Below are 27,622 nucleotides of genomic sequence, written 5' to 3'. Positions count from 1 at the left end.
AGAGTCGAGACATTCCACTTCAAGGGTTCCTTTCTAGACACGACCATTTGCGGTACTACAGCTGGTTTCCGGGAAAGTTTTGAACGAATTATTAGAAACACACAATTGTTCATCTATAACCCCCCTCCCTCTATTATTTAGTATATTCTAAATAGTGTTTGACTAATGTTGAACAAATGACAGGACACAAAATTAATAAGCAAAATCATAAATATGAAAAATAATCCCAAATTATAATTCTTAGATGTGTATCAAAATTCTACTTGCTCCACACATACAGTACACATCTGAAGATGTAAAAAGAATATTTATTGCCCATATGAAAGAACATACAGAAAAGTTCACACAACTGCCTGCCCAAGTAGCAGAACATGTCTAAACTATTTAGGAACAGTACTAATTCCCACTTTTGGAAGCATTTTCTATTGATTCTTAACTGTTTAGAGTTTTCTTCACTGCTGTATTTTGACAAGGTTATTTACACAAACCAAACAAAGACTACAATTTTTAAATAATTATGTCGCTCATGCGTTCTTAAATATGTACGAGCTCTATTGCAGTGCCTTCACAAGCTTCTTTTCAACAAAAAATGTCTCTTTTTACAGATTTTTAAAGATTTACAGAGATTTACTGTTTAACACACTAAATCTGATCAGACCATAATCTCTGAACATGACATTGCAATAAAACAACGAGGAATTCCATCTAAAATGGAACATCCTTTGAGGAAATCTCGACCCGTATTTTTACAGTCATGGTAGGTTTGACCACAAAATCTTGCAGAACTCATCATCATCTTTCAGTATTAAAAGCCAGCACAATGTTTTATAGCAAAAAGACACTTTTGAAGTTGTTGCAACATTCAAAAACAAATAACAATAAAATGAACAAAAAATGACAACTTCATCCCAACAATGAACATCTATGGCTAATTCAAGCTTTATCCTTGCACTGACATTATCAGCATTGTTTCAAATTTGGAGATTCCCTCAGTGTCCTAACAGCCCAGTGCCTGAATAAAAGGAAACAAAAACTTTAGATAATATCCTCATCCAAATTCATTCTTAAGTTTAGTATGCATATCAGAAATGATAATGAGTGATGAGTTTGTACCTTTAAATCCTTCCTCAGGCATACAGACTGAAAAGAGAATTTTTTAAATGTCAATAAAAATACAGCCAAACATGTTTAAGAGAGAGATAAGACTTCTGTGGATAGACAATTAAATCTGTAGTAAGAAGAACTCACCTTGATAAACATCATCCATTGCAGCATAATCAGCAATTGGTTCATCAGCCTGTCAATGCACAAGAAAAGCAATATGCCTTACAGAATGAGCCTCTGATCCACTAAAATAATGTCTTTGTAGGCAGCTTACTATGTTTGATACAGCATCTATCTACGTAATAAAGGCAAAGAGTATATTTTACTCTAGTCCTGCTGTTTTCTGTAGCTCCAGTGGTAGAACATGACACTAGCAATGCCAAGGTCATGGCATGGGTTTAATTACCAGGGAACACATACTGATAAAATGTATTGCTTGAATGTACTGTAAATTACTTTAGATAAAAGCATCTGACAAATTAATAATTCTAAATGTTAATCTTACCGATAATCTGAGGGTTTTACCTTAAGGAATATGATGCTTTCTGGGATGACTCCGAGACTGCCTAGAGTGGCAGAGTCATCTGTTAAACAACGTCCTTCTATGGACAGGTTTTGGTCAAACGGAGCAACAGAGAATGCATGCATGATCTGTGGATACAACAAGCAACATTACATGAGACATGAGTGACAAAGAAATGTAAAAATACAGATTTACATTCTTGCTGTACAAACAGACCTGGATCTTTAGCTCTTTGAGTGTCTGGTTGGCAGAGACAATGAGGGCTTTCTCCCCACGCAGTTTCCTGTGCCTTGTGCTCCTCCTGATGCTTGACTTGGCAGAGACCGTCATCACAGCCGTGGATAGAGAGATGGTCTCATCCAGCTTCTGACGTTTGGCTCCAACCTCAGACTGATGTACAGAAAGAGAAAATGACCATAAGACAATGTTGTGATGAGCAAATAATAAGTAAAGGAATTAAGGAGGAAGAAAGGAAGGAAGGAGGAAGAAAGGAAGGAAAGAGGGAACAAACAAAATAAGGAAAATGGGATGGAAGGAAGAAAAAAAAGGAAAGAGGGAAGGTAAGGAGGCAATGGGAGGGAAGAAAGGAAGTAAAGGAGGGGAGGAAGAAAGGAAGGAGCAATAGAGTAGAAAGCTAGAATGGAAGGAGGGAAAATGGAGGGCAGAAAGGAAGGAAAGAGGAAAGGAAGGAATAGGAAGACAGATAGAAAGGAAGTAAAGAGGGGGGGAAGCAACCAGAAATGAAGGAAGGAAAAAGGGGAGGAGGAAGGAAAGGAGCAATAGAATGAAGGTAGAAAGGTGGATTGGAAGTAGGGAAGAAAATGGAAGGGAGGGAAGAAAGGAAGCAATAAAATGAGGGTATAAAGGTAGAATGGAAGGCAGAAAACAGGGAAGGAAAGAAGGGAGGCAACTAAAGGGAAGAAAGGATGGATGGAATGAAAAGAATGAGGGTAGAAAGGTAGAATGGAGGGAGGAAAATGGAAGGGAGAAAGGAAGAAAAATAGAAGCCAGAAAGAAGGCAGGAAGGAACAAACTAAAGAGGGAGGGAAGGATTAAAAAGAAGGATTGATGGATAGACAATTAATGTTTTGGGGAATATTTTTTTTATTGTACCTCATTGAAGTCTGGATCTTTCTCTCCATCAATCTTTGGCTCGTCTCTTTCATCCTCAACATCTGACCCACTCACACTGAACTCAGGGGCAGATTCCTTAATCATCTATGGAGAAATACAGACAAACAGAGAGAATCCATTAATTCATCAGAACAGTACTTTCCTTAATAATAATACATTGTATTTGTGTAGCACCTTTCACACATAAAATGCAGCTCAAAGTGCTTCACAGTTGGTAGAATAAAAAAACTGAATTTAACATTTCAGAGAAAGTAAACCAAATCATCACAATAAAAATGAAACAGTACAAAGATAAAAAAACATACAAAAATAAATTGAATTAAAACAAATGTTTTAATATAAATATACAAATTAAATATAATGATAATCAATAAAAAAAAACAACATATAGATTAATCAAGCTAGTTTGAAATATGCATTTAAATGCTTTTTAAAAATGTAAAAGCTTTGTGCTTGTCTAATTCCAACTGGTAAATCATTACAGATTTTTGGCACATAATGGCTAAAGGCAGCTTCACCAGATCTCTTAAGATTAACATTTCAGTATGTAAGAAATTCTTAATTGGAAGACCTCAAACTGCAAGTTAGAACTTAATTTGATAAACAGTCAGAAATGTATAAAGCATTACATGCTTTAAAAACCATTAAAAGAACCTTAAAATCAATCCTGTATTTAACGGGTAACCAATGCAAATGAGCTAAAACTGGTGTGATTGTGGTCTCTCCTCCTGGATCTTGTAAGCACTCTGGCTGCAGCTTATCTACACAACACTTGGGTAAACCAGTATAAAGTGCATTACAATAGTCGATGCGAGAAAAAATAAAAGCATGAATAAATTTTTTTGCATTAAAAAGTGAAACAAATGGTCGAATTCGTCCGACATATCTAAGATGATAAAACAAGTCTTCGTAGCAATTTGAATGAGACTTAATTCAGATCACAATCTAGAAAGACCAATAATCTACACCTCTCTCTGTGACTGTAAAGCCAAAATATCTAGTGCAGTTTCAATTCTTTCCCTCTCATGTTTTGAGCCAACAATAAGTATCTCTTTTTTATGTTCTTTTAAATACAAAAAGTTTGTGTTCATCCATAATAGAACGCTGGACAAACATTCAAACAATCTCTTTAATGCTTGTGTCATTGGGCTCTACAGATATATACAACTGAGTGTCAACAGCATAAAAATGGTAGTTTCCCTCATGTTCATGAATTATGTTACCCAACAGCAGCATATACAATGAAAAATAAAAGTGGTCAAATAACTGACCCTTGTGGAACACCATATAATATGTCAAGTTTCGTCAAGGTACAGTCACCTAATTTTACAAACAAATACCTTCCAGTAATGTATGATCTGATCCAATTTAAGACAGTGCCTGAGAGGCCTATGAGGTTCTCAAGTCTGTTAAGCAGAGTAGTGTGATCTACATTGTTGAAGGCTTCACTTAGGTCCAAAAGGACTAGGACTGATACATTAACAGTATTCAGTCTAAGATCATTCACCACTTTTAACAATGCCGTTTCAGTGCAATGACTGTTTCTGAAACCCGACTGATACTTCAAGCAAATTGTGTTCATCTAAAAATTAGTTGAGCTGTTTAAAAACAAGCTTTTCTAAAATCTTACTTAAAAATATATTCTAAGTATATTTGAAATTGGTCTAAAATTATTGAGAACACAAATAGTGTTTAGGGTAAAAAAGACAAGATCATGAGAAAGCTCACCGTTTTCTTGTCAATTACTTTTCGAACGTAAACGGTGGCCTGTGCATACTCCCGCATATCTCTCTGTTGCTGAAATATGTAGCCCTCTCTGCATTCTCGACACAAATCTGAAGGGATGCAAACATTTTTATATGAGAAATATAATCAATGTGCCTTTCGGTGTCAAAGACAACTCATTCACCAGTGTAATGCTTCAATGAAAATACTGACTGCATATAGACGGCTCGTCTTACCTGGCTGAGTCTGGTATTGCACGTTGCCGTTGTCTTGCGTTCTGTCATGAATCCTACATATGGAGATGGCCTGGTCCACGAGAAACATTTTGCTGATCAAATCCCATTCAGCAGGCCAGAGAAGAGCTATACTGTGCATCGACAAACACAAACAAACATTCAGACTTAAAACTCTGCACAGCAAACCTCTCCATAGATGCCTGCTCCTCTTAACCCGTCGTCACACTAGCAGAGACAAAACAACTTGATTTTGGCTGAGGGTGTCACACTTGCTGTGTTTTGCTGAGATCTCGCTATTTTCAGTCGGCGGTATGACACACTTGCCGATTTAGACACTTCCTGGTTCATTCTCAAAGTCTCTCCTTCATCAGTGTCTGTCTCTGGTTTAAACAAATAGGGCTGAACACCACTATTTTCGCTGTCAGTCATATTGCTTATGATGTATAGTTATCTGAAGCAGAGATGTCAAAACACCGCTCTATTCTGGATACAGGGTGGGGAGCACCAGCACATTTGCATTTAAAGACACACACAAAAACAGCTTGTTTTTATTCCCACCCAAAAATTGGCATTTTCAACATGTTATAATAAATGATCTGTAGGGTATTTTGAGCTGAAACTTCACAGACACATTCTGGGGACACCAAAGATTTTAATTACATCTTGTGAAAAGGGGCATAATAGGTGCCCTTTAAACAGATCCCCATGAGTGTATGCTCATCTCAAGTTTTTTTTAAATGTACTGATTTCATAGCAGTTATGTACTGTATATTAATTTGTTTAGCGTGTAGACAACTTTCTATTTTAATGTTTTTAAATTTATTTGTGAAATTGCATTTTATGTTCATGTTCAAAAAAGGCTGTATATTCCAATATAATAAATCTTCAGCCATTTGAGTTTCACCCCTTAAATTGAAGTGTAATACAATACAAACATTAATGTGTATTGTTTAGTGAACAAAACACTAATAATCATTTAAAAATATTAAGAGTGTTGCTTATCTTCCTCATAGTAAGTAATATATTAGTTATAAATGTTTAAGTGAATAACAATATCAACATGAAAATAACTCGTCATGACTCCACCTTGGAGGTAATCTCTGCATACTCAAACCATGAGATTAAACCGCGCAGAAGAGCAGTGCCGAATCACAACCAACGAAAAGCGTTCCTCCCCAAGTAACTTGCAGTTTTAAGCATCAACCGCTAGAGGGCCAAAAGTTACATATGGCACTTTTCCACTGCACGTTACAGTTTGACTTGCCTCATCATAGTTGCGCCGCCTCTACTGCTGTGACATCATTAAACACTACACAAACTGACCAAAACAATAACACAACCGCTAGCTGTTAGCTACTAGCTCATTGTGCTGCATAAAGCAGTTGTTGCACGGTGATTTTACACAAGTGTAACCGTTAAATTGGCCTGGTTGTTTAAGAAGCAAGCTTCCAGTAGCTGGTCAACAAAATAAAGTGAAGCTTTCAAGCAGAGTATAGAGTTAACGTAACATAATGTCTCAAGAGATTCCAGGGCACTCTCCCTCCCATTGCTTGCCGGTTTAGATAGCGTCCATTTGGTTGAACCACTTTCCACTTTTCCTTGATGGTTCTGTAGTCACTTTTACTTTTTGTTTAATTTTCCACTACATTGTTGGTAGGTCCGGTGGTAGCCGTGTGTGGCCAACAACTGAGACACTTCCTGAGAGACTTTTTCGTTTATCACTAACAAGTGGACCGTTTGCACCTCGTTTATTGACCATGGTGTGGTTTTGCACACAGCCATTTATTTTTCACAATTCGAAAGTTGCGTGAACAAACGATATGGTTATTGCTAACTTTAAAACTAGCGGGTTGATGTTGTGTGTCAGAAATCCAGTGATGCTGGTAGTGACGATTCTCACTGAACAATCAGTGATCTGCAGGATTTTGAAGTCACATTAGTATCGACTTCGCTTGCTTGAAACCTCGACCGAGGTGGTACTAAAAAAGAAAAATATCAGGTACCAGGTACTATCCACAACGGAAAACCCCAAAAACGTGAGCAGTCGAGTTGTACCATGCAGTGGACCAATAGTATAGCTTTCAGTAAAAGAAGCTCATTGGTCTCTTGAAGAGAACACAAGAGCACACCCTTGCAAAATAATGATTTTTGTTCCATCGTTGGATCTTTTTTTTTTTTCTTGCTGGAACAATAAACCTCAGCAGGGAGTCCCGACGGTCAAGTGATTATTGACCTCAAACTGGCAGATGCTAATGCATGCTTCATCTCTAGCCTAATGGCCACCGAATATTGAAATTCGACTAATGTGGCACAGTAATAATGAAACTACTGAGGATAAAAAAAATTATAGAATTTCAATATAACCTAAAATAATACAAATTATATGACGGTTTCGACAATGTCTATGATTTGTTTGAGAGCTCAGTTATGAGATACTCACTGTTGGGCATCACCCTGCAGCATGGAGTCATAAGTGAACATGAAGCCTCCATGAGGGCAAAGCAGGATACTGTTCCCTACACTGGACACTGGGTTGCTCTTTGCTGGCCTCCTGTGGTGGTTTAAGGAATAACAGGTCACATGACAATTACAACCTACTACAGCATATGGAATGTAAAAGTGTACTTTCAATGTTTTATGCTTAACTTGCACATCAACTGAATGAGTGATTGACACCGCCTGTGTTTAATAAGGAGTAGAATTTTCAGATGGTCCCTTATGTGCATTATAACCCATAACGACTCGGTTACTAGCGTAACCTCGGTTCCCTGAGAGGAGAGAACGAGTATTGCGTAAGTAGCTTACGCTATGGGAAAACTCAGTTTCTCGAGAAATATTGAAGTCTTTATGTAAAACGCATTGCAGCTGCACAGCAGACAGCGATGAGCGAGGCAGCTCGGTCATTGGCTGTGCCGCGGCAACTGCTCGAACCAATGACGGGGCGACTCTGAACGCGCGACCAATGGGCGCTACCGCGCTCAGACGCTCAGAGCCTGCCGAAATTAGCATAGGCAGGCTATATAATGGGCACCCCGTCATGCGAAGTTCCTTTAGGTTCAATCGACTGAAGCTGAACTGACCAAGCACAAGCACGGCAGCTTACGCTAATACTCGCTCCTCCTCTCAGGGAACCGAGGTTACTCTAGTAACCGAGTCGCTCCCTATCGAGAAGTCTCTCCTATTAGCGTAAGTAGCTTACGCTATGGGAACACCATGTAAAACGCCGTGCGTGCTGACTTCGCTCTATAAAACCAGAGGCAGGTGCCTGAGCTTTAAAGCAAAGTGATTATTCCCCGAGCCGCCAACGGCGAGCTATATACTGCGATATTACAGAGCCGCCCTTGCCCAAGGCGGGCTCTTTGTACAAACACAAGCACACATCTTATGTACTGAGCTTTTTATGTACTGGTACGCATAATAAATCCTCTAAGTCGGTCAGAGACGGACCTTATAAGGGAGGAGGTGATGCCCAGCATACACACACTCTATTCCATTCTATAGTCAGGCTGATAGAATGTTGGAATGCAATGAGGGGACCTGTAGGTTATAAAACCTGATAAATGTCGAGGCGAGGCCCAGCCTGCCGCCGCACAAATATCTTCAATGGGTATCCCACACGACCACTCCCACGAGGAGGCCATGCTCCTCGTAGAGTGAGCTCTGATGCCTAAGGGGCATTGAAGGCCCTTGGCTTCATAAGCCAGCGCTATAGCATCCACTATCCAGCACGATATTCTTTGCTTTGAGACAGCGAGACCCTTAGTTCGGCCGCCAAAGCATACAAATAATTGTTCCGTCTGTCTGAACAGAGAAGAACGTTCCAAATATACTCTGAGCGCCCTGACCGGGCAGAGTAAATTTGCGTTGCCTTCGTCTGTTGGGGACGATAGCGCTGCCAGAGATATCACCTGTGCTCTGAAGGGTGTAGAGAGCACTTTAGGAATATACCCGTGCTTTGGCCTAAGGACAACTCTGCAGTCGTTAGGTCCAAATTCCAGGCAAGCAGCGCTTGATGACAGAGCGTGCAGGTCGCCCACTCTTTTAACTGAAGCGAAGCCAGCAAGAGCGGTTTTGAGCGAGAGCTGCTTAAGGTGCACGGTTCGGAGAGGTTCGAACGGGCACCCTTGAGTGCGTCCAGGACCGTGGCCAGGTCCCAGATCGGCACCGAAGGTGGGAGAGGAGGGTTCATCCTCCTAGCCTCTTAGGAAACGAACGATCAGATCGCTTTTTCCCTAATGAATGTCCTTTATCAGGATTGTGTGACGCCGCTATGGCAGCCACATAGACTTTGAGCATGGAGGGTGTGCGGCCCGCCTCCAGCAGCTCCTGCAAAAGGCGAGTACACTTGGTATTTCGCGACGCTTTGGGGTTCAAACTCTTGGTATCACACCAGTCACTGAACACTTTCGGGCATACAAGCCTCGTAGAGGGCGCCGCGACCTCAGTAATGGTCCTCAAAACACCACTGGGGAGGTTCTCGGAATCCGCTGAGGGGCCATGCATGGAGGGCCCACAGATCGGGCGGGATGAAGAATCATCCCGCTGGCCTGTCCGAGGAGGTCTTGCCTCAGCGGAATCGGCCATGGGGCAGATTGCATCATCTGTATCAGTTCTAGAAACCACGTCTGGTTTTTCCAGAGTGGGGCTACCAGGAGCACTGCACATTTCACCTCCCTGATCCGACTGGTGACCTGAGGTAGCATCGTGATCGGGGGAAAAGCATACAAGGGGCGGCTTGGCCAAACTTGGGCGAGCGCGTCCGTGCTTTTTGAGAAGAGAGGGCAGTGCGCGTTTTCCTTGGAGGTGAAGAGGTCGACCTCTGCCTCGCCAAAGGTTTGCCATAACCACTGAACCGTCAGAGGGTGGAGAGACCATTCTCCTGGGAGAACCTTGTCTCTGGATAGCATGTCCGCTCCTTGGTTCAGGACACCTGGCACGTGCGCTGCCCTTAGCGAGCGCAGGTGGTGTTGTGACCATAGAATGAGCTCCCTGGCCATAGAGTGCAGGGAGCTCGACCTGAGTCCACCTTGGCGATTTATATACGAAACTACCGTCATGTTGTCCGTTCAGACCAGGACGTGTTCGTTTTTTTAGGTACGGAAGCAGGGCTCTGAGAGCCAAGGCGACCGCTTTCATTTCCAGACAGTTTATGTGTAGGCGCTTTTCCGGGTTTGACCAAAACCCGGAGACAGGCCTGCCCTCGTAAAGGGCCCCCCATCCTATTTTGGAGGCATCTGTCGTGATCGTTTTTCTCTGCGTACTCACGCCCAGACTCACGCCGGTTTGATACCAGTTGATGGCTTTCCAGGGCGTCAGGGCTTTTATTCAGCCGTGATTCGCTCTGATCAAAAAGTGGCCAGAGCGCCACGCGTGAGTGGGGACACGGCTCTTGAGCCAGCGCTGGAGAGGACGCATGTGCAACAATCCTAGCTGGAGTACAGCTGATGCCGAGGCCATGAGACCGAGCATTCTTTGAAATCGCTTGACGGGGCGTGCGCTACCGCTCTGAACGATGTTGCAAGGCGCCGAATAGAGAGCGCGCGCTCTGATGAGAGGCGCGCTGTCATCTGCACTGAGTCTAGCACTATTCCCAGAAAAGAGATATTCTGGCTGGGGGATAGCACGCTCTTTGCAAAATTGATTCTCAGACCCAGGCATTCTAGATGGCTGATAATCCAAGATCTGTGCGTCATTAACTGGTCCTCTGATTGTGCTATGATTAGCCAATCATCAAGGTAATTCAGTATTCGCACTCCCCGCTGTCTCAGGGGGGAAAGTGCCGCGTCCATACATTTCGTGAATGTACGGGGGGCCAATGATAGGCCGAATGGTAGTACTGTGTACTGGTATGACTGTCCCTCGAAAGCGAATCTCAGAAAGGGCCTGTGATGAGGCGCTATCGGAATGTGAAAGTAAGCGTCTTTCAAATCCACTGATAGAAACCAATCCCTGTATGGGTAGCTGTGTGTAGGGGTGCGTGCAGTACAGTAGGCACGCGCTACACTTATAGTATTTCCCGTTTTTACTGGGGAAGTGTTTATAACTGTGGGAACAGTGCTTGTGTGTAGTGGTGCATACATGACAATAGGCACACGATCTACATTTTTGGGACATCCAGCCTGAACTGGGGAGGTATTTGGCACTGTTTGGACAGTATTGATATGTGGGAATGCGCACTTTAGTGTGGACATGTGAACCCTTAGTGACACAGGCAGAAAATGACTCTTTTCGTGATTTCTGTGTGTCGCCGTAAAAACGGCGTTTGATTGCAGGTGAGCGAGTTTTATGACTGGCCCATTGACTGCTGTATAGACATTTCCAGCCGCCTGTAAGGGGACTGGGTAATGTTTTAGATGTTTGAGAGAGAGCAGTCTGGCTTTTGGGAGACACATACTCTCTCTTTTTCTTCCTGTTGCTAGGAAGACTTACGAAGCTCCGTGTTCAGAGTGATCCTGGGCCGAGGACCTCGTTGCTCGTGCGGCTTTCTTCGGCCAGCGGAACGCGAGCGGCGTCGAGCGTCCTTTTCAGGTCTGCTCTTCGGCTGGGAGACGGGCGGCTCTGCCCTGGCTCGCTGCTGCTGCTGGGGCGGTTTCTGAGACGAGCTGGAGCGCTTGGGCAGGAAGTGATGCATAGCTTGCGAATCCTTCCGAGCCTCAATGAAGCGCTCAGTGAATTCTCTCACCGCCGGTCCGAACAGGCCGCTTGGAGTGACAGGCGCGTCAAGAAATGGTGCCTTATCCGCGTCCTTCATCTCCGTTAGCGTTAGCCACAGATGGCGCTCAAGGACGGTCAAATTAGCCATGGCCCGGCCGATGGATTGGGCGGTGGCCTTTGTGGCTCGCAGGGCTACGTCCGTAGCGCTGCGCAGGTCCTTGAAAACCTCGGGTTCAGGTCCAGACTCGTCCATGGTGCGGAGGAGTTTGGCCTGAAAAACTTGTAGGACCGCCATCAAATGCAGCACTGACGCAGCTTGGCCGGCGGCAGCGTATGCAAGACCGGCGAGAGCTGAGGTGGTTCTGCAGGGCTTCGAGGGGTGAGAAGCTCTGGCCTTCCATCCAGCGGTGGAGGGTGGGCATAGATGGTTGGCCACGGTCTCCTCGAGGGGCGGAGTTGCCTCGTAGCCTCTTTCTCTCGCGCCGTCCACTGAGGAGAGCGAGGAAGAAAAAGAAGGCTTTAGGCGAGCAGAGTGCGGGGCTTTCCACGACTTTGTGAGCTCGTCGTGGACCTCAGGGAAGAAAGGAGAGGGTCTCTGTCGGGGGGCCTGCCGGCGCCCCTGCAGGAACCACTCGTCCAGCCGGCTGCGGGCGGGTTCTTCCGGGGAAGACCAGTCGAGCCCGAGGTCTTCCATGGCTTTTGACAGGATACGGACGATTTCCGAGTCCATGCTGGTGCCGCGCTCGTGTCCGCTGATGTCGATGGCGCGGGGTCGAACGAGCCCGGCCAGTCGTCGGATGCAGCGTCAAGAGAGAGGCTGTCATCCTTTCCATCGTCGTCCCCTGATGTGCCGAACGAGTGTTCAGCGAAGAGAAGGTCTTCGCTGAAGGAGATTAAATCTAAAGGAACTCGCATGACGGGGTGCCCATTATATAGCCTGTCTATGCTAATTTCGGCAGGCTCTGAGCGCGCGAACGCGAGGCACGCGCCCATTGGTCGGTCGTTCAGTCGCCCCGTCGTTGGTTCGAGCAGTTGCCGCGGCACAGCCAATGACCGAGCTGCCTCGCTCATCGCTGTCTGCTGTGCAGCTGCAATGCGTTTTACATAAAGACTTCAATATTTCTCGAGAAACTGAGTTTTCCCATAGCGTAAGCTACTTATGCAATAGGAGAGACCTCTCGATAGGGAACATCTAGACAAGTGTGCGAAATCTTTGCAAACTTTCCGCCGGCAGAAAGCACAGGTACGAGACACCGAATATCCAAAAATTATCGAACCTAAAATTAACTTTTTTCCGCTCTGGGAGATTAGGTGTGAGGGACTTGATCATTATGGAAATTATGCTACAGGAAGTTTGTGAATGCTCATCTCTCAAAAGCTCGACCAGTGATTTTAAAATCAACATTTATGCATAGCCTTCACATTTATCCGATAATAAAAGGTAAGATAATTCCCATTCAAAAACATGGATGTCAGAATGATCTGAGCTTGAAATGAGTACTATTCCCTGCCATTTAAATACTTAATGTCTTATATTAAATATTAAATGTAATAACGTGTTTGTTATTTGTAATTTGTTATTATTATTTATCATTTGTTATTTACTGTTGAAGCCCAGTGCAGAGTTGACCACCAGTGCCCAACTGATCAACTGCATTACATGATACCACTTATAAATGAATAAAACAAGTTGTGTGGCACGGAGAAAGATAACTGTGAGAAGGCATTTGCCATACAGTGAGGAATTAATTTTAATAAACACATTAATGATGTGTGTGTATTGCTCTAATCAATTGTTTCAAGTGGCAATGATTGTCCTAATGCTGAATCACATGAAGACAAAACCCTGTCTGCACTCAGTGAACATTTTACGGTTGCGTTTAGGCACTGTGTCTGACTTTTTGATGAGAGAGATAGCTCAGCTGCAAACGTGGCAAGTTTTGGAGAATAAATGTTAACAAATGTAATATTAACTGAGACAAATTTATTTGAATAATTAAACAGCAGAGATCTCTTTATTCTGCATTGGGGACGAAGAAAGATAAGAAGAAAGGTGTGTTTCAGGTCCATCCATATGTCGGAATCAAATATTCAAGCCATATATTACTGAAATCAAATAATCAAAATGCAAAGTGTTCCAATTTCCTATTTTTAATTTTAGCATTAAATCGAAATGACAAAAAACAAGTCATTATTTGTTTTTTAATATTGGTTTTGTAAACGAGTATCGAAATAAGTTGTTTCAGTAATTTTGGTAACTTTATAAAAAGGTTCCATTCGCTAACATTAGTTAATGCATTAGGGATCATGAACAAACAATAAAAACAATATATTTTTACAGCCTTTATTAATTGTAATTTTAGTTTTTAAAATGACAATTGTTCATTGTTAGTTCAAAGTGCATTAACTAATGTTAACTAATACAACTTTGATTTTTAAAATGTAATAGTACATGTTGTAACTAACATTAAGTTCATATTAACTACAGTAATGTTCTTAAATAATGTTAACAAACGGAAACTTTTTGTAAAATGTTACCGTAATTTAACTGTGTGGGGCACAAACATATAACTGCACAAGATAACTTGCAAAAGTGTGTCAAAGGGCACTTTCCTGAAAGGTACACCACTATTATAAACCTTATTCACATCATCGCCATCTTTGATTTTTAACGGGAATGACAAGCCTGTGAGGGATAGGACGCATAGTCTTTTCAATGGGCTGTACTGCAGTTTAAAATGTTTTTGGATTGTTTTGCAAACAAAACATTGAAAAAATATGTTTCCAAGGACATTCAGTATACACCGAGTTGTGGAAAATCAGATGGGATCTATGAGCTTTATACAGCTTAATTCTGTGAGTGCCACTGAAGAGACTGTGTCTATTCCTCACAGCCTCATTTTCATTCCAGTTCAAAATTAAAGCTGGTGCTAGTGTGAATAATTATTAGTCCTTATCAGGCTGGTTTGAGAATTATATATTTTTTTAATTACATTTATTTTAGACCAAAATTAAAACTCCTAGAAATTTCAAGCTACATTCAACAAACTCGGGAGCGTCCTATCTGTCTGTCTGTCTGTAAGGCCTACAGTGAGGAAAATAAGTATTTGAACACCCTGCTATTTTGCAAGTTCTCCCACTTAGAAATCATGGAGGGGTCTGAAATTGTCATCGTAGGTGCATGTCCACTGTGAGAGACATAATCTAAAAAAAAAAAATCCAGAAATCACAATGTATGATTTTTTAACTATTTATTTGTATGATACAGCTGCAAATAAGTATTTGAACACCTGAGAAGATCAATGTTAATATTTGGTACAGTAGCCTTTGTTTGCAATTACAGAGGTCAAACGTTTCCTGTAGTTTTTCACCAGGATTGCACACACTGCAGGAGGGATTTTGGCTCACTCCTCCACACAGATCTTCTCTAGATCAGTCAGGTTTCTGGGCTGTCGCTGAGAAACATGGAGTTTGAGCTCCCTCCAAAGATTCTCTATTGGGTTTAGGTCTGGAGACTGGCTAGGCCACGCCAGAACCTTGATATGCTTCTTATAGAGCCACTCCTTGGTTATCCTGGCTGTGTGCTTCGGGTCATTGTCATGTTGGAAGACCCAGCCTCGACCCATCTTCAACGCTCTAACTGAGGGAAGGAGGTTAAAATCCAAAATCTCGCAATACATGGCCCCGGTCATCCTCTCCTTAATACAGTGCAGTCGCCCTGTCCCATGTGCAGGAAAACACCCCCAAAGCATGATGCTACCACCCCCATGCTTCACAGTAGGGATGGTGTTCTTGGGATGGTACTCATCATTCTTCTTCCTCCAAACACGGTTAGTGGAATTATGACCAAAAAGTTCTATTTTGGTCTCATCTGACCACATGACTTTCTCCCATGACTCCTCTGGATCATCCAAATGGTCATTGGCAAACTTAAGACGGGCCTTGACGTGCTGGTTTAAGCAGGGGAACCTTCCGTGCCATGCATGATTTCAAACCATGACGTCTTAGTGTATTACCAACAGTAACCTTGGAAACGGTGGTCCCAGCTCTTTTCAGGTCATTGACCAGCTCCTCCCGTGTAGTTCTGGGCTGATTTCTCACCTTTCTTAGGATCATTGAGACCCCACGAGGTGAGATCTTGCATGGAGCCCCAGTCCGAGGGAGATTGACAGTCATGTTTAGCTTCTTCCATTTTCTAATGATTGCTCCAACAGTGGACCTTTTTTCACCAAGCTGCTTGGCAATTTCCCTGTAGCCCTTTCCAGCCTTGTGGAGGTATACAATTTTGTCTCTAGTGTCTTTGGACAGCTCTTTGGTCTTGGCCATGTTAGTAGTTAGATTCTTACTGATTGTATGGGGTGGACAGGTGTCTTTATGCAGCTAACGACCTCAAACAGGTGCATCTAATTTAGGATAATAAATGGAGTGGAGGTGGACATTTTAAAGGCAGACTAACAGGTCTTTGAGGGTCAGAATTCTAGCTGATAGACAGGTGTTCAAATAATTATTTGCAGCTGTATCATACAAATAAATAGTTAAAAAAATCATATATTGTGATTTCTGGATTTTTTTTTTTAGATTATGTCTCAAACAGTGGACATGCACCTACGATGACAATTTCAGACCCCTCCATGATTTCCAAGTGGGAGAACTTGCAAAATAGCAGGGTGTTCAAATACTTATTTTCCTCACTGTATATAACCTTAAAATTTTAACCTACAAAAATGTTTTTTTAAACTTTCAGGAAAGGTTTTGCCAAGTCAACATTCAAAGTTGGTCTTAAACTTTCTAGTTTGAAAAATAATAGAGAACATTTTTCTTAAAACACAATTTTTCCTTTACCTGATGAAAAAGATAGAAATATAAAAAAATTATAATATATATATATATATATATATATATATATATATATATATATATATATATATATATATATATATATATATATTAACTAACATTTTTTTTAAAAAGTATCTTAAAATACAAATTGTTCCTTTACCTGATAAATTTCCTCCATTCATCCACAAAATAATGTGGCACAATGTACAGAACATCCGTGTCCTGAAACACAAACCAAAGTCAGTAAAGACACCAAGCAGCAAATAAGAATGAAGTACTAAAATTGTCACTCACTATGTTGGAAACTGACATTTAAATTATGCAAAACATCATAAAGAAAATGGAAAGCCAACTTTTGGAATGTTTTATTACCTGTGGCCATTTCTGCAGTGTGGGCCGGTTCTTCTCCTGGAAGAGGTTTAGCAATGAGCTCCTTTGCTCACTGGCCATCATTCTGTTCAGAGCCTCATTCTCTTTACCTTCTCTTTCCAACCTCTGAGAGAAACAGTAAATCCAAAAACCTTCTAAGAGATCCTCTAAATTTCTAAAATGCCTTCTTTGTAGGCAGCTGAATAAATTGAGACACAGCCCTTGTGCTTGTCAACTTCAAATTCATCAAATAACATGGTAAGACATTCATTATATTGCTTTAAGTGTTTATTACCATGCACTGTTGACAGGGCTCGTGGTGGTGTGTGAACTCTGGTGCTTTGGGAAAATACATTCGCAGTTTATTCCACACCTCAGTAGAAACCAGGCGCCTTTCAATATCAAGTGTACTCAAACCACCTGCGGCGGAAGAAAAGGTCACATTCGCAAAGGAACATTCACTAGTAAGTGCAGGTTTCCATCCACATTTTTTATGCACATTTTGGGATTTCGCATAACAATTGCTGGATGGAAACTGCTGTGACTAAAATGCGCATAGAAAACACATAAGCTCACTTGAGGTGGATACATTTTGTATTCGTTAAGAGGAAATGTGCATAAATTATGATGGAAACACATTTACCGAATAAACTCCTATTGAATTTAGTAGTAATACAAGATGAACATGAAAAAAATCATGTGACTGACTATATTATAGATCAAAATTGCAAAGACGCAAGGGAGGACCACACACTCGGTGCTCCCAGAACTGTGTGACGCATGGTCGCTCCCAGACATAAGACAAAGTTCTTTAGTGTTTTGTCTATTTGTTCTAAACTGGGAGTATTTTATTAATTAAAGAGTCACAAGTGGCTACGATTTCTCCAGAAGTTACTTTTTTGTTCTTTTGAACACATGGGATGGAAACGCTGCTTTATTTGCACAATGTTAGTGCAATGCCATTGTAGAAATGTAATATTGACAAACAGCCATGATTAATTTAATCACGGAGTAAAAGTGTCCAACAACAAGACTGTCACTGAGATTAAGCTAGTAGTATTCCGCTGGTCATGTAATTCTGCCCCCCATGTGTGGACCCTCACCATGTAGAATAAAAAAGCTTTTATAAAGTTACTGATATAAATGGAGTCTTCATTTTAATGTGAGTGGTCATGATTTCCTACATGTATTGCAAAATTTAAAATTAATGTCTTTAGGAGTTACATTTTTTTCAATGAGGAAAAAATTACTAAGTGCACCTCTAAATTTGTAACATGGATGGAAACATAGCTATTGACATATCAACTATCAAAAGACCAATAAATTGGTCCGATAAATATAACCAGCAACCCTGGCTGCATGGCCTAAAAAAACACTGTGTCAGCATTTTTAAGTCTTTTTCGATTTTCAAAAATGTTTCATAAAACTTTGCTATCAGGGATAAAGTTAATAGCTTAATTTAAGTGAATTTCTAAAAATTTAAACAACAAAAAAACTAAAATACTAACGGTTCTGCATTTCCATTCACTACGTAATGCGCAATATCTTGGAGCAGCTGAATGACCTCCTTGCTTCCAGGAGAGTTTTATTTGCAGGATTGGAGCAATTGTTTTATTAAATGCTGCAGAATAAGTGTGATATCTGATATAACGAGAGCTGAAATGGCTGTGGTGCTCATATGCTGCCAGCCTCTGCATACCTGGGAGCACCCGCTCTCAAAACTGTTCTTAAGGATTGTGAGGACCAACTTTAACAACCATCTGTGGGTTAAACACTTCTGAACGTCAAGCGCTATGTTTGAATAATTGTGTTCCAGTCACATCAGGCTATCACACATTAATAACAATAATAATGTGCACAACTGGAAAACACACGCCATCGTTCATTTGAATAAATTGCATTTTAACTAATGCAATACTCAAGAAAATGCAGCTCTGCCTAGTGCATAACATTTTAAGCAAATTTTGGAGTTTATTCGCACATCAAGAATTTCCATTCAGGATTTCTAATGCGCAATTTCAAAATGCACATAAAAATTGTTGGATGGAAACCAAGCTAGTGATAGCAAATAGAGGCTTTCATATACATAGGTCAGCTGCCACCCTTGACCAAAAAACACCTAAAAAAAAAAGTTATTAATTTGGTTTGTTTGATTTGGTTTTATGTTACGTAACATCACAGAAAAGAAACGAACCGTGATGACAAAGAATGTCTTCATTAAAATTCTTCATCTCTTCACCATCCCCTTCTTCCTTATCTCCTTTACCTCCATCTGCTTACAAAAAGACAGCCACAACTGCTTAAATGGAGAGTTCACCCATAAATTCCCTCAACATTTACTCACCCTCATGCCATCCCAAATGTATATGACTTTCTTTCTTAGAAAAATATGCTCCGTAGGTCCATACAATGCAAGTGAATGATGATCAGACCTTTGTATCTCCAAAAATCACATAAAGGAAACATAAAAGTAATCCATATGACTTCAGTGGTTACATCCATGTCTGCCGAAGCATTATAATAGGTGTGGGTGGAAGCGGAACAATATTTAAGTTCTTATTTACTCTAAATTTCCACTTTTACTGTCATTTTCAGATGTGAAAGTGAAACTAATAGGCACCACATGTGACTTTCAGATGTAAAAGTCAAAAAAGAAGATTGAGTAAAAAAAAAAAAATCAATTTAAATATTGTTCCGTTTCTCACCCACACCTTTTATATAGCTTCTGAAGATATGGATTTAACCACTGGAGTCTTATGGATTACTTTTTTTTATGTGACTTTCAGAGCAACAAAGATATGATCACCATTCACTTGCATTGTATGGACCAACAGAGCTGGGATATTCTTCTAAAAATCTTTGTGTTCTGCAGACGATAGAAATTCATACATGTCTGGGATGTAAATGATGAGAGATTTCTTTTTTTTTTTTTCATTTTTGAGTGAAATATCCCTTTAACACAGCTGCATGACAAGATATACAGAAAGCAAAAGAAAACAACATATTTAGACATAATAAGGCTTTAATTAGTCTAATCAGTACCTTTAGCTGCTGGGCTGATGCTTTTCTCTCCATTAACTTTGCTGTTATTGTGTTTGGTTTCTTCCTCATCTTCCTCCAGCTGGTCTAATGCCAACTGCCTCCAACTTCTTAGAGAGGCCTTCCCGATCCAGAATCCAGACTCATCACTACAACACAGCCACACAAAGACTTTTTAATGACCTGTAGTAGCTGCATCTGTTGGAGATCATGGTTCAAGTAGCAGCTGATCAATGCCCATACCTTTTCAAAGAGGATTTGGAAAGATTTGTGACCTCTCTGTAATCTTCATTCAGTTGGTTTTTCAGTCTGAGCACTCGACAACGCTGAGCAACACATTCTCGGCAGAGAGAGGACCCTAAATGCCATCCAGAATGCAAATATATATGTATAAGATAAAAACTAAAATGATTAGTGCGCAGATGTTTGGAATTATTTATTGAAAGTGGAAGCACTATGTAGCCCTTACGGTCTAGTCTGGGACCTCCTCCATAATGCTTGAAGAGGACCTGGGCAGCCTTCAAGGATATTCTTTTAGTCTCACCAATCTTGTCTGGGTGCAGTTTGCCATGGGAACAAAGGAAATGGCTGTTGTCAATTTCTTTGATGGCCGTGGAGTCATCAAGCCATTTCTTCAGCCATTCCAGAGGCACAAACTCATAAGACTTGTCTAAAACACAAAAGGAGACCAGGCATTGATGCTTTCATATAAAAAAAAAAACCATTTTGTTATAGTCAGATAATATGTGAAACAAAAAAAAGTGACTGAAGATAATTCTGGCACGTTTAAGTTAATAATGGAGATTTTAACAGTTAATGTTGTCAGAGAAACTGAAGCGCAGGCATTTTTACGGACCGTCCTCAGCAGGTAACAATTCGTAGAGCTCCTTCACCTCCTCATGTTTGGCTTTGCCTTTGTCAACACTCTGTTTTCGCATGTCTGCCATTTCATTGCACCACTCCTCAAACTTCTTGTTGTCCTGGTCCACCAGCTGCTGTAGAAAAGCTGAAAACCAAAAGAACAACATCTTAAAGGGATAGTTCGTCGTTAACTCACCTTCATGCCATCCCATATGTATATGACTTTCTTTTGCAGAACACAAATTAAGATTTTTAGAAGAATATCTCAGCTCTGTAGGTCCATACAATACAAGTAAATGGTGACCAGAACTTTGAAGCTCCAAACAGAACATAAAGCAGCATAAAATATATCCATACAACTTCAGTGGTTTAAACGGTTTCATCTTCTGAAGTGAAACAAATCAAAACGCAACTCCTTTTTCACTGTATATTTTGTCATTGCAATCTCAAGGCACGATCATGATTTCAAACTTGATTACATTCCCTAGTGCTTGATGCATGCACAGACAACTAGATGGCATTAGGAAGTGTAATCGAGCTTGAAATCATGATCGCCAAGGATACTGCTGTTGCCAAGATTTATAGTGGAAAAAAAAAAAAAAAGAGTTGGACATGGATTAAACCACTGGGGTTGAATGGATAAATTTTTTGCAGCCTTTGTATGTTTTTGGAGCTTCAAATTTTAAAAGCTGTAAAACTTGCATTGTGTGGACCTACAGAGCTCAGATATTCTTCTAAAAATATTTGTGTTCTGCAGAAGAATGAAAGTCTTATCTGGAATGAAATGAGTGTGCCTAAATAATGAGAGAATTAAATTTTTTGGGTTAACTGTTCCTTTAAACTGACTTCAGGAAAGGTTATCAACAAGGTTGCCATGGGTACTAAAATAGCTGTGTACAGTGCAATTATGATGGAAACATTCTGAACCAATTGGGATCTTTTTATGAATGTCTTAAAAAGTAATATATTAAAGCTTTTTTTTATGATAAAAAATGTTAAAAGTTTGATTACCTGGTACTTCAACATTTGTTTCCATTTGATCACCTTCCTCTTTCTGACGTTTGTACACTAACATATAAGCATTCCTCGAGCAGTGATAGCCTTTGCTACATTTTGGCTTTCGGGTTTGAGATTTGGCAGTTTCAGCTGAAATGTAAAAAATAATGAATAAAACTACTACAGGACTGAACTGCAATGAGAGCTGCTCAAACCAGCCGTAAGAATATCTGTGAAAGTAACTGCACTGACAAGGAGCTGCAAAACTGAGACATCATCCAAAGTACAGTAGAGACAACTAGCATCACTCTTTACCAATGTCTTCCTCAAGGCCCAACTGTAGTTTCTTGCCCTCCATTTTTTCGATCTCCTCATCGTTGAATTTGTACCAGTCGTTGGTATGAGCGTCTCTAACGTGAGCGATGTAGTGGCCAGAGTACGCGCTCACGCCGCGGTGAATCAACACTGCGCTAAGCTCATACATGCACTTCTCCTCTGAGTTCAGAGACAAAAAAAACATCAATTCATGTTCATTGGACTTTATCAGATGGTAGGGTGACATACTCTCGAGGGAGATGCAGATCAACACATTAAATGCATTATACCTTTTCCTTCCAAAAACGGTCCCATGTCAAGAACTTCTGGAAAACTAATGAAGGTGTTCAGCTTCTTCTTGTGCCCACTTTGCCTTTGAGAGCACAGAAAGAGAAAGAACATGATTAAATATAAATACGGCTATAAAACATCTGATAATAGCTAAAAGGAGGGAAGTATTACGAAAAATCACCTATCAAAAACAAAGCGCATGAGCTGAAAGTTGATCGTGCGGGGAAGATTCTGGAGCTTGATTCGCCGTGTCGCGTTCTGTTTACTCTGACAACTCTCACAAAAGTAACAATTATCACCATCTAGCTTTTCCTCCTAAACATGGTAAGGAAAATAGATAACACACTGAGACTTTTAAGATTTTATCTAAAACAAATTGTATGACAAAAAGCAAGATATTTGGAGCAGTCAGGCACAAGGTTTGTAGATGAGTAGTTACCTTCAGAAACTCTGTGATGCAATCCGTGAGATTTTTGTGTCCTTGAATGTTCAGTTCCAGTTCATAAAATCGAGATGGTAGAGGAGATTCACGTCCGCACTTGTTGCATCTATTGTGTACACCGAAACAAGGATTTCTTTTAGTGTAACCAGTCATTATAAATATTTACTGAACCTTTATGTTGTGTTCCTGTCATTTTGACCCAGACGACTTTTTAATTATTCCAATTGGAATAAAATTCCTTGACTTTTATCTTGGTTTATCTGAAAACCAAAAACATCTGACCATTTTCTGTAAAATGAATTGGGTTTTCTTTCACTTTGTTACACATCTTGTGTTCCCCGTCAAAAATGACAGGACATTGCAAATTAATGATCATTAGACCACAAAATACAGAACTATTAAGTGTTCAGGAGCATCCCAATCCTTTAGATAAGCAAATATGTGGATGCATACACAAAGTCCTAGGGTATGTGGATATGTCCAGATGTGCGCACACGTGCGCACACACACACACACACACTTCATGTGTTGAGCACCCTCTTGTGCATCGTCTTTCCATGTACACTCTTTGAGGAATATTTTACTTATATGTTGTGATTGGGCTTGTTTGAATTGGTATAGTCAGCTGCAAGTTAAGGTACATCATTGTCTATGTTATATGTATGTTTTGGGAAGTACTAAGAAAAAAAACGTGACAAAAAGACACTTCTGTTTATTATGTTTTCATGTGTTTTTGGGAATTTCAAACACGACTACTCACTGCAGATTGGCCTCTGAGTGAAAAAAATTGCTCATTGCATTCTACTAATTGAGACCTTTCCAACAATATATAACACATGGCCATCTCATTTTTTCTATGGTTTTACCATCTCTGAATATAATTGTTGTGATAACAAATTTCCAAATGATGAGAACAAAACAGTTCTTATTTATCAGCAAATTAAAAAGCATTATTTAAGAATTGATAGGATCAGCTACATGCATTGCTAAGTCAAGATACTAAGCTTTAAAATTATACCCATTTTGTTCAGATCAAGTGGTTATTAATGTATCAAGTAATAATAATTTTTTTTTGGTTTACGCTGAGAGTGCCCACCACTGGCTCGGTATAAGTTCAGTTGAATTAATCCTTCCATCAATAAAAATACATATTTTTGAGAATATGTAAAACAAATTAATAAACTATTTGTCAGAGTGACCACAATAAATAAATTGAAAATGAATGCCAAAACAACATTTACTTAGAATAACCTACACTGTAACATACGAGAACTGTCCACAGAACTGCTGCTGGATGACATTTTGTAGGTTTGGGTCTTTCTGCTTTGATAGTGTGTCCTCTAGAAGTGAGAGGAATAGTTTGGAGAATTCCTGGGCATCCTACAACAAGAAAGCAAAAAGGTGGCTTGTAAACATTTACAGAGTAAACAGGGTACTCAAGCAAAGCATGTTAGTCTTTCATTGGCCTGCCTGCTGTTGCCCTGTGTCAAGCCCAAGAGCCTTCACCAGCCCAGAGGGGTCAATATATCGTCTGTTGCTGTTCTGTAGCAATGCAAACAGATACTGCAGATGTTCACATATCGTCCTTGGCTCATAATCTGTCGGTACACAGAATAATGTGAACGAATCAAGTTAAATTAAGCTTTAAGATTTGTTCGCAGTTGAAAAGATCAGTTTTTCAGAAGTTTGCAAGAAAAATACTAAGCAAAATTACTGTGAGTACAGTCAAACTCAATCACCACAGCGCATTTGACAATGTAGTCATTCATAAATGTTGTTTACTATAACATATACATCACATGTGGGTGATTACTTACTCACCTGAATCTGTGTTGTGCCCTTCTGCTCTGGAATTCGGAAAAATATAAAGGGCTCTGCGGAGCTCAAGATTGTGGAACCACACCTGGAGGAAAGTGTTCACGTAACAAGTCGCCCCAAGATTCGTCAGGCCTACAAATGTGTTCTGTAACAGAAAGGAATTCAGAGTGGGGTTATAGCTTCCATAAAGGATTGTGCAAGATCAGGCATCTCACACACACACACACACACTGTGAGCATTCACAATTGCAACAATGTTCTGTAAAGACTAGGATTGCCAACTTTCTACAAGCGAGGCATTCCAACTTAAAATAGGGGACTTTTTGACTCTAAATCTCTACGTTAACTTTCACTTGTGAAAGTGAAACAAAACAGGTACATGTGACTTTCAGATGTAAAAGTTGACATTTAGGGTAAAAAGATGACTTAAATTTTAATCTGTTTCTCACCCACACAAATCATATCACCTCTGAAGACATGGATTTAACCACTGGAGTCTTATGGATATTATCCTATGTTTCCTTTGTGATTTTTGGAGCTAAAAATGTTTGATCACCATTCACTTGCATTGTATGGACCTACAGAGCAGAGATATTATTCTAAAAATCTTTCTTTGTGTTCTGCAGGAGAAAGTCATACACATCTGGGATGGCAAGAGGGTGAGTAAATTATGAGAATTTTCAATTGAGTGAACTATACTTTTAATCTTCATTTTTAATAAACACTAATTTTTGCAAAAAGAACGAAGCTGCAGTCAATGGAACAAGACTATATTTTTCTCTGAAGTGTTTTTTCCACATAATTAGCTTAAGCCTTTTCCATTTTTTTAAAGCTCAATGAACTGTCTGAAAAAAATATCACTAAAAAAAGTTATTTGACCATTCAGGTGCACTGTCCTAGTACTGTATTAAGCCATCATGCATTAAAGTGGATTTTTATAAGAGAGAAAACACTTAAAATTAAATAGTGTATTTTTCCTTGAATTACAATGTGAATGCCATTTAGCTAAGTCTCTCTTACATAATGAGCACTGAAATATAAGGTAATGTCATGAAGTACTTGTTTTTTTTGGATCACAATGGAGGGGCGTGATTTTCATGCAATTCGAATGCTATATGTTTGACAAAACTCTGACTTGCTTCTGACTGAAAACACAACAGAAAACATGTGCTGATTGTCTTTGATCTTATCTCTGGCCACGTCTGTCAAGTGTGGATGCAAAAATACAGGACAAATGGTGTCCCATATAAATTTCATACAGAACAAAATGTTGTTCCCTAAGATACAAATTCCATATAATACAGGACGGTTGGCAACCCTAGTACAGACAGTTATGGCTTGACTTGCTGTATTGTTTTCACAGAATTTTGGTGAATCATTATTGTGTACCTTATCTCGTCTCTCTGAATTTGGGTCATCGATGTTGTGGAAGGCATTTTCATCAATTTCACCCAACCAGGACTGTTCCCCAATACCAACTAGACAGTTTGGATTCCCTTTACAGTTCCTTCTGTGTGAGAGCATAAAATGTTCATGCTGGTATACATGCTTACAGAAATTAATTTAGAGTTGTTACATAAACATTGTATTTGAATTAAAATTATTGCCAATAAAATAGCTTCAGTATGCAGCATGTGACATTTTTTTATAAAAATAAAGTAAAAACAAATCAAGTTGCCTCCAGATTACCTGCATGCCCCTCTCTTGCACGCTGGCACTGCAATTCTATATGCTACTTCAATGTGTTCATGTGTGATGTCCTCAGGTTTGACTGTCTCTGCCCAACGCCAAGCAGCTTTTTCCAGCTGCAATCGAGGTGCCATCCTGTATATAGAAACACATACACACGCCTTCAAGAGTTACACATAAATCCTGCATACAATATCACCATGTCCAGCATGCACAACACTACACTTAATTTAACTCATACACCATAAAAACACCCAGATGCCAGCTACAAACCAGTGTGTTTACAAACAAACAATTGCTAAGCACATCAAAAACAACTAAGAAACACCACTGACTTCCAATCGGTACAAACACATCTTTACTCAAGTCACATTTTAGACAGACAACATACCCTTAAAACGAAATACGGTGCTTCACAGACTCGACCCAACTGTAATGTTTAATAAATCTCCAGTTAAAAACAAATATATTTCATTTTTTTCAGCGAGGCTGCTAAACCTGCGCAGTTAGCATGCTAGCAGCTAGCTCTTCACTTATTTTCATGAAATAAATGCACCAGGCTTTTTTTGACCAGGAGCCTCTTGACTCTTAAGATGTTTTAATAAATATACGAATTTTAAATAATACTTTATTGATGGTACGTTTGTATTTAGCGCCCTTCCGTCAGCTTTTAAATAAATATATATTTTTTGTCCCTTCGTCAGTTTCAAACTTCAGACGTACAAACGCGCGACGTACTTAAGGCGCCTGACGTAAGCACGTATGTTGAGCGTGACGAACGGTCCGCGCGCTTCTCTTTGAGCTAAACTTCCTGTTCAAAAATATACATTTAAATTGATAAAATAGGAACATTTGAATGATTACAAATATTTGTAGGCAGTGCACTCAATAATTATTCACGACTTAAGTTATTTGTTTACTCATGACTTGAATTATGTGTTGCAATGTAATTTTATCTATTCATTAACAAGACAATTAAGTGTCTTTTAAATAGATTTCACCAAACACATCAACATAATTTAGCATATGTAGTCAAATTATTCATCATACTGTTCACTTTTATTATAATAATTTTTAAAGGTTTTTAAAGTGTATATTATAATTTTGTCTTGTGGGAATTGTGCCCGGAATCCCAGTGACTCACACACACTCAAAGAAGTGGAGTTGAGTAGAACTTTTCTTAAAAGGCTGTTAAAAGACCCCAAAAGGTTTAAGAGAGCTTTTTACGGAACTGTAAATGTCACCCTTGAACTTAGAATGTGGATATGTCATTTAGAGATTTCTGTGTCACATAAAGGTCACAAATCAGAATCAGAATCAGAATCAGCTTTATTGCCAAGTATGCTTACACATACAAGGAATTTGTCTAGGTGACAGGAGCTTCCAGTCAACAACAATACAAACAATACCAAAAACAGCAGCAAGACATAGGTAATTAAAAACAAAAAAGAACACAAAATAAATAATTATACATATACGTACATACACTCACCTTCATACATACCCACATACACACATAGTGCAAATCTAATACAATCTGTTATATAAAGAACAAAAACCTGTATATTATGTACAGAGCAATGTAAG

At 39.9% G+C, this 27,622-nt stretch overlaps 1 protein-coding gene across 3 annotated transcripts; it reads right to left on the bottom strand.

The window, feature by feature from the left end:
- Positions 1 to 288: 288 nt before the first annotated feature.
- Positions 289 to 26,770, bottom strand: LOC127632742 (ubiquitin carboxyl-terminal hydrolase 48-like). 3 transcript variants are annotated; one of them, XM_052111489.1, is made up of 28 exons: positions 26,427 to 26,770; positions 26,036 to 26,170; positions 25,736 to 25,856; positions 24,350 to 24,491; positions 23,999 to 24,126; positions 23,784 to 23,908; positions 22,526 to 22,634; positions 22,268 to 22,401; positions 22,086 to 22,168; positions 21,796 to 21,975; positions 21,496 to 21,630; positions 20,480 to 20,629; positions 20,093 to 20,293; positions 19,867 to 19,981; positions 19,627 to 19,772; positions 18,779 to 18,859; positions 16,880 to 17,004; positions 16,588 to 16,710; positions 16,376 to 16,437; positions 7,163 to 7,273; positions 4,723 to 4,853; positions 4,490 to 4,596; positions 2,741 to 2,845; positions 1,844 to 2,017; positions 1,630 to 1,755; positions 1,249 to 1,297; positions 1,114 to 1,140; positions 289 to 1,012 (listed from the first exon to the last, which is right to left on the bottom strand). In XM_052111489.1, the coding sequence occupies exons 2-28, from the start codon at positions 26,167 to 26,169 to the stop codon at positions 990 to 992; spliced, it is 3,147 nt and encodes a 1,048-aa protein (XP_051967449.1). In that variant the 5' UTR covers position 26,170; positions 26,427 to 26,770; the 3' UTR covers positions 289 to 989. The 3 variants fall into 3 exon arrangements, with proteins under 3 accessions (XP_051967449.1, XP_051967450.1, XP_051967451.1); XM_052111490.1 differs by having other exon boundaries at positions 18,779 to 18,856; XM_052111491.1 differs by having other exon boundaries at positions 25,736 to 25,853.
- Positions 26,771 to 27,622: the final 852 nt, after the last annotated feature.

Source organism: Xyrauchen texanus, chromosome 39, assembly GCF_025860055.1.
Source record: "Xyrauchen texanus isolate HMW12.3.18 chromosome 39, RBS_HiC_50CHRs, whole genome shotgun sequence".
Classification (NCBI taxonomy): domain Eukaryota; kingdom Metazoa; phylum Chordata; class Actinopteri; order Cypriniformes; family Catostomidae; genus Xyrauchen; species Xyrauchen texanus.
The sequence above is the reverse complement of the archived record's forward strand: the minus strand, read 5'-3'. Positions and strand labels throughout refer to the sequence as shown.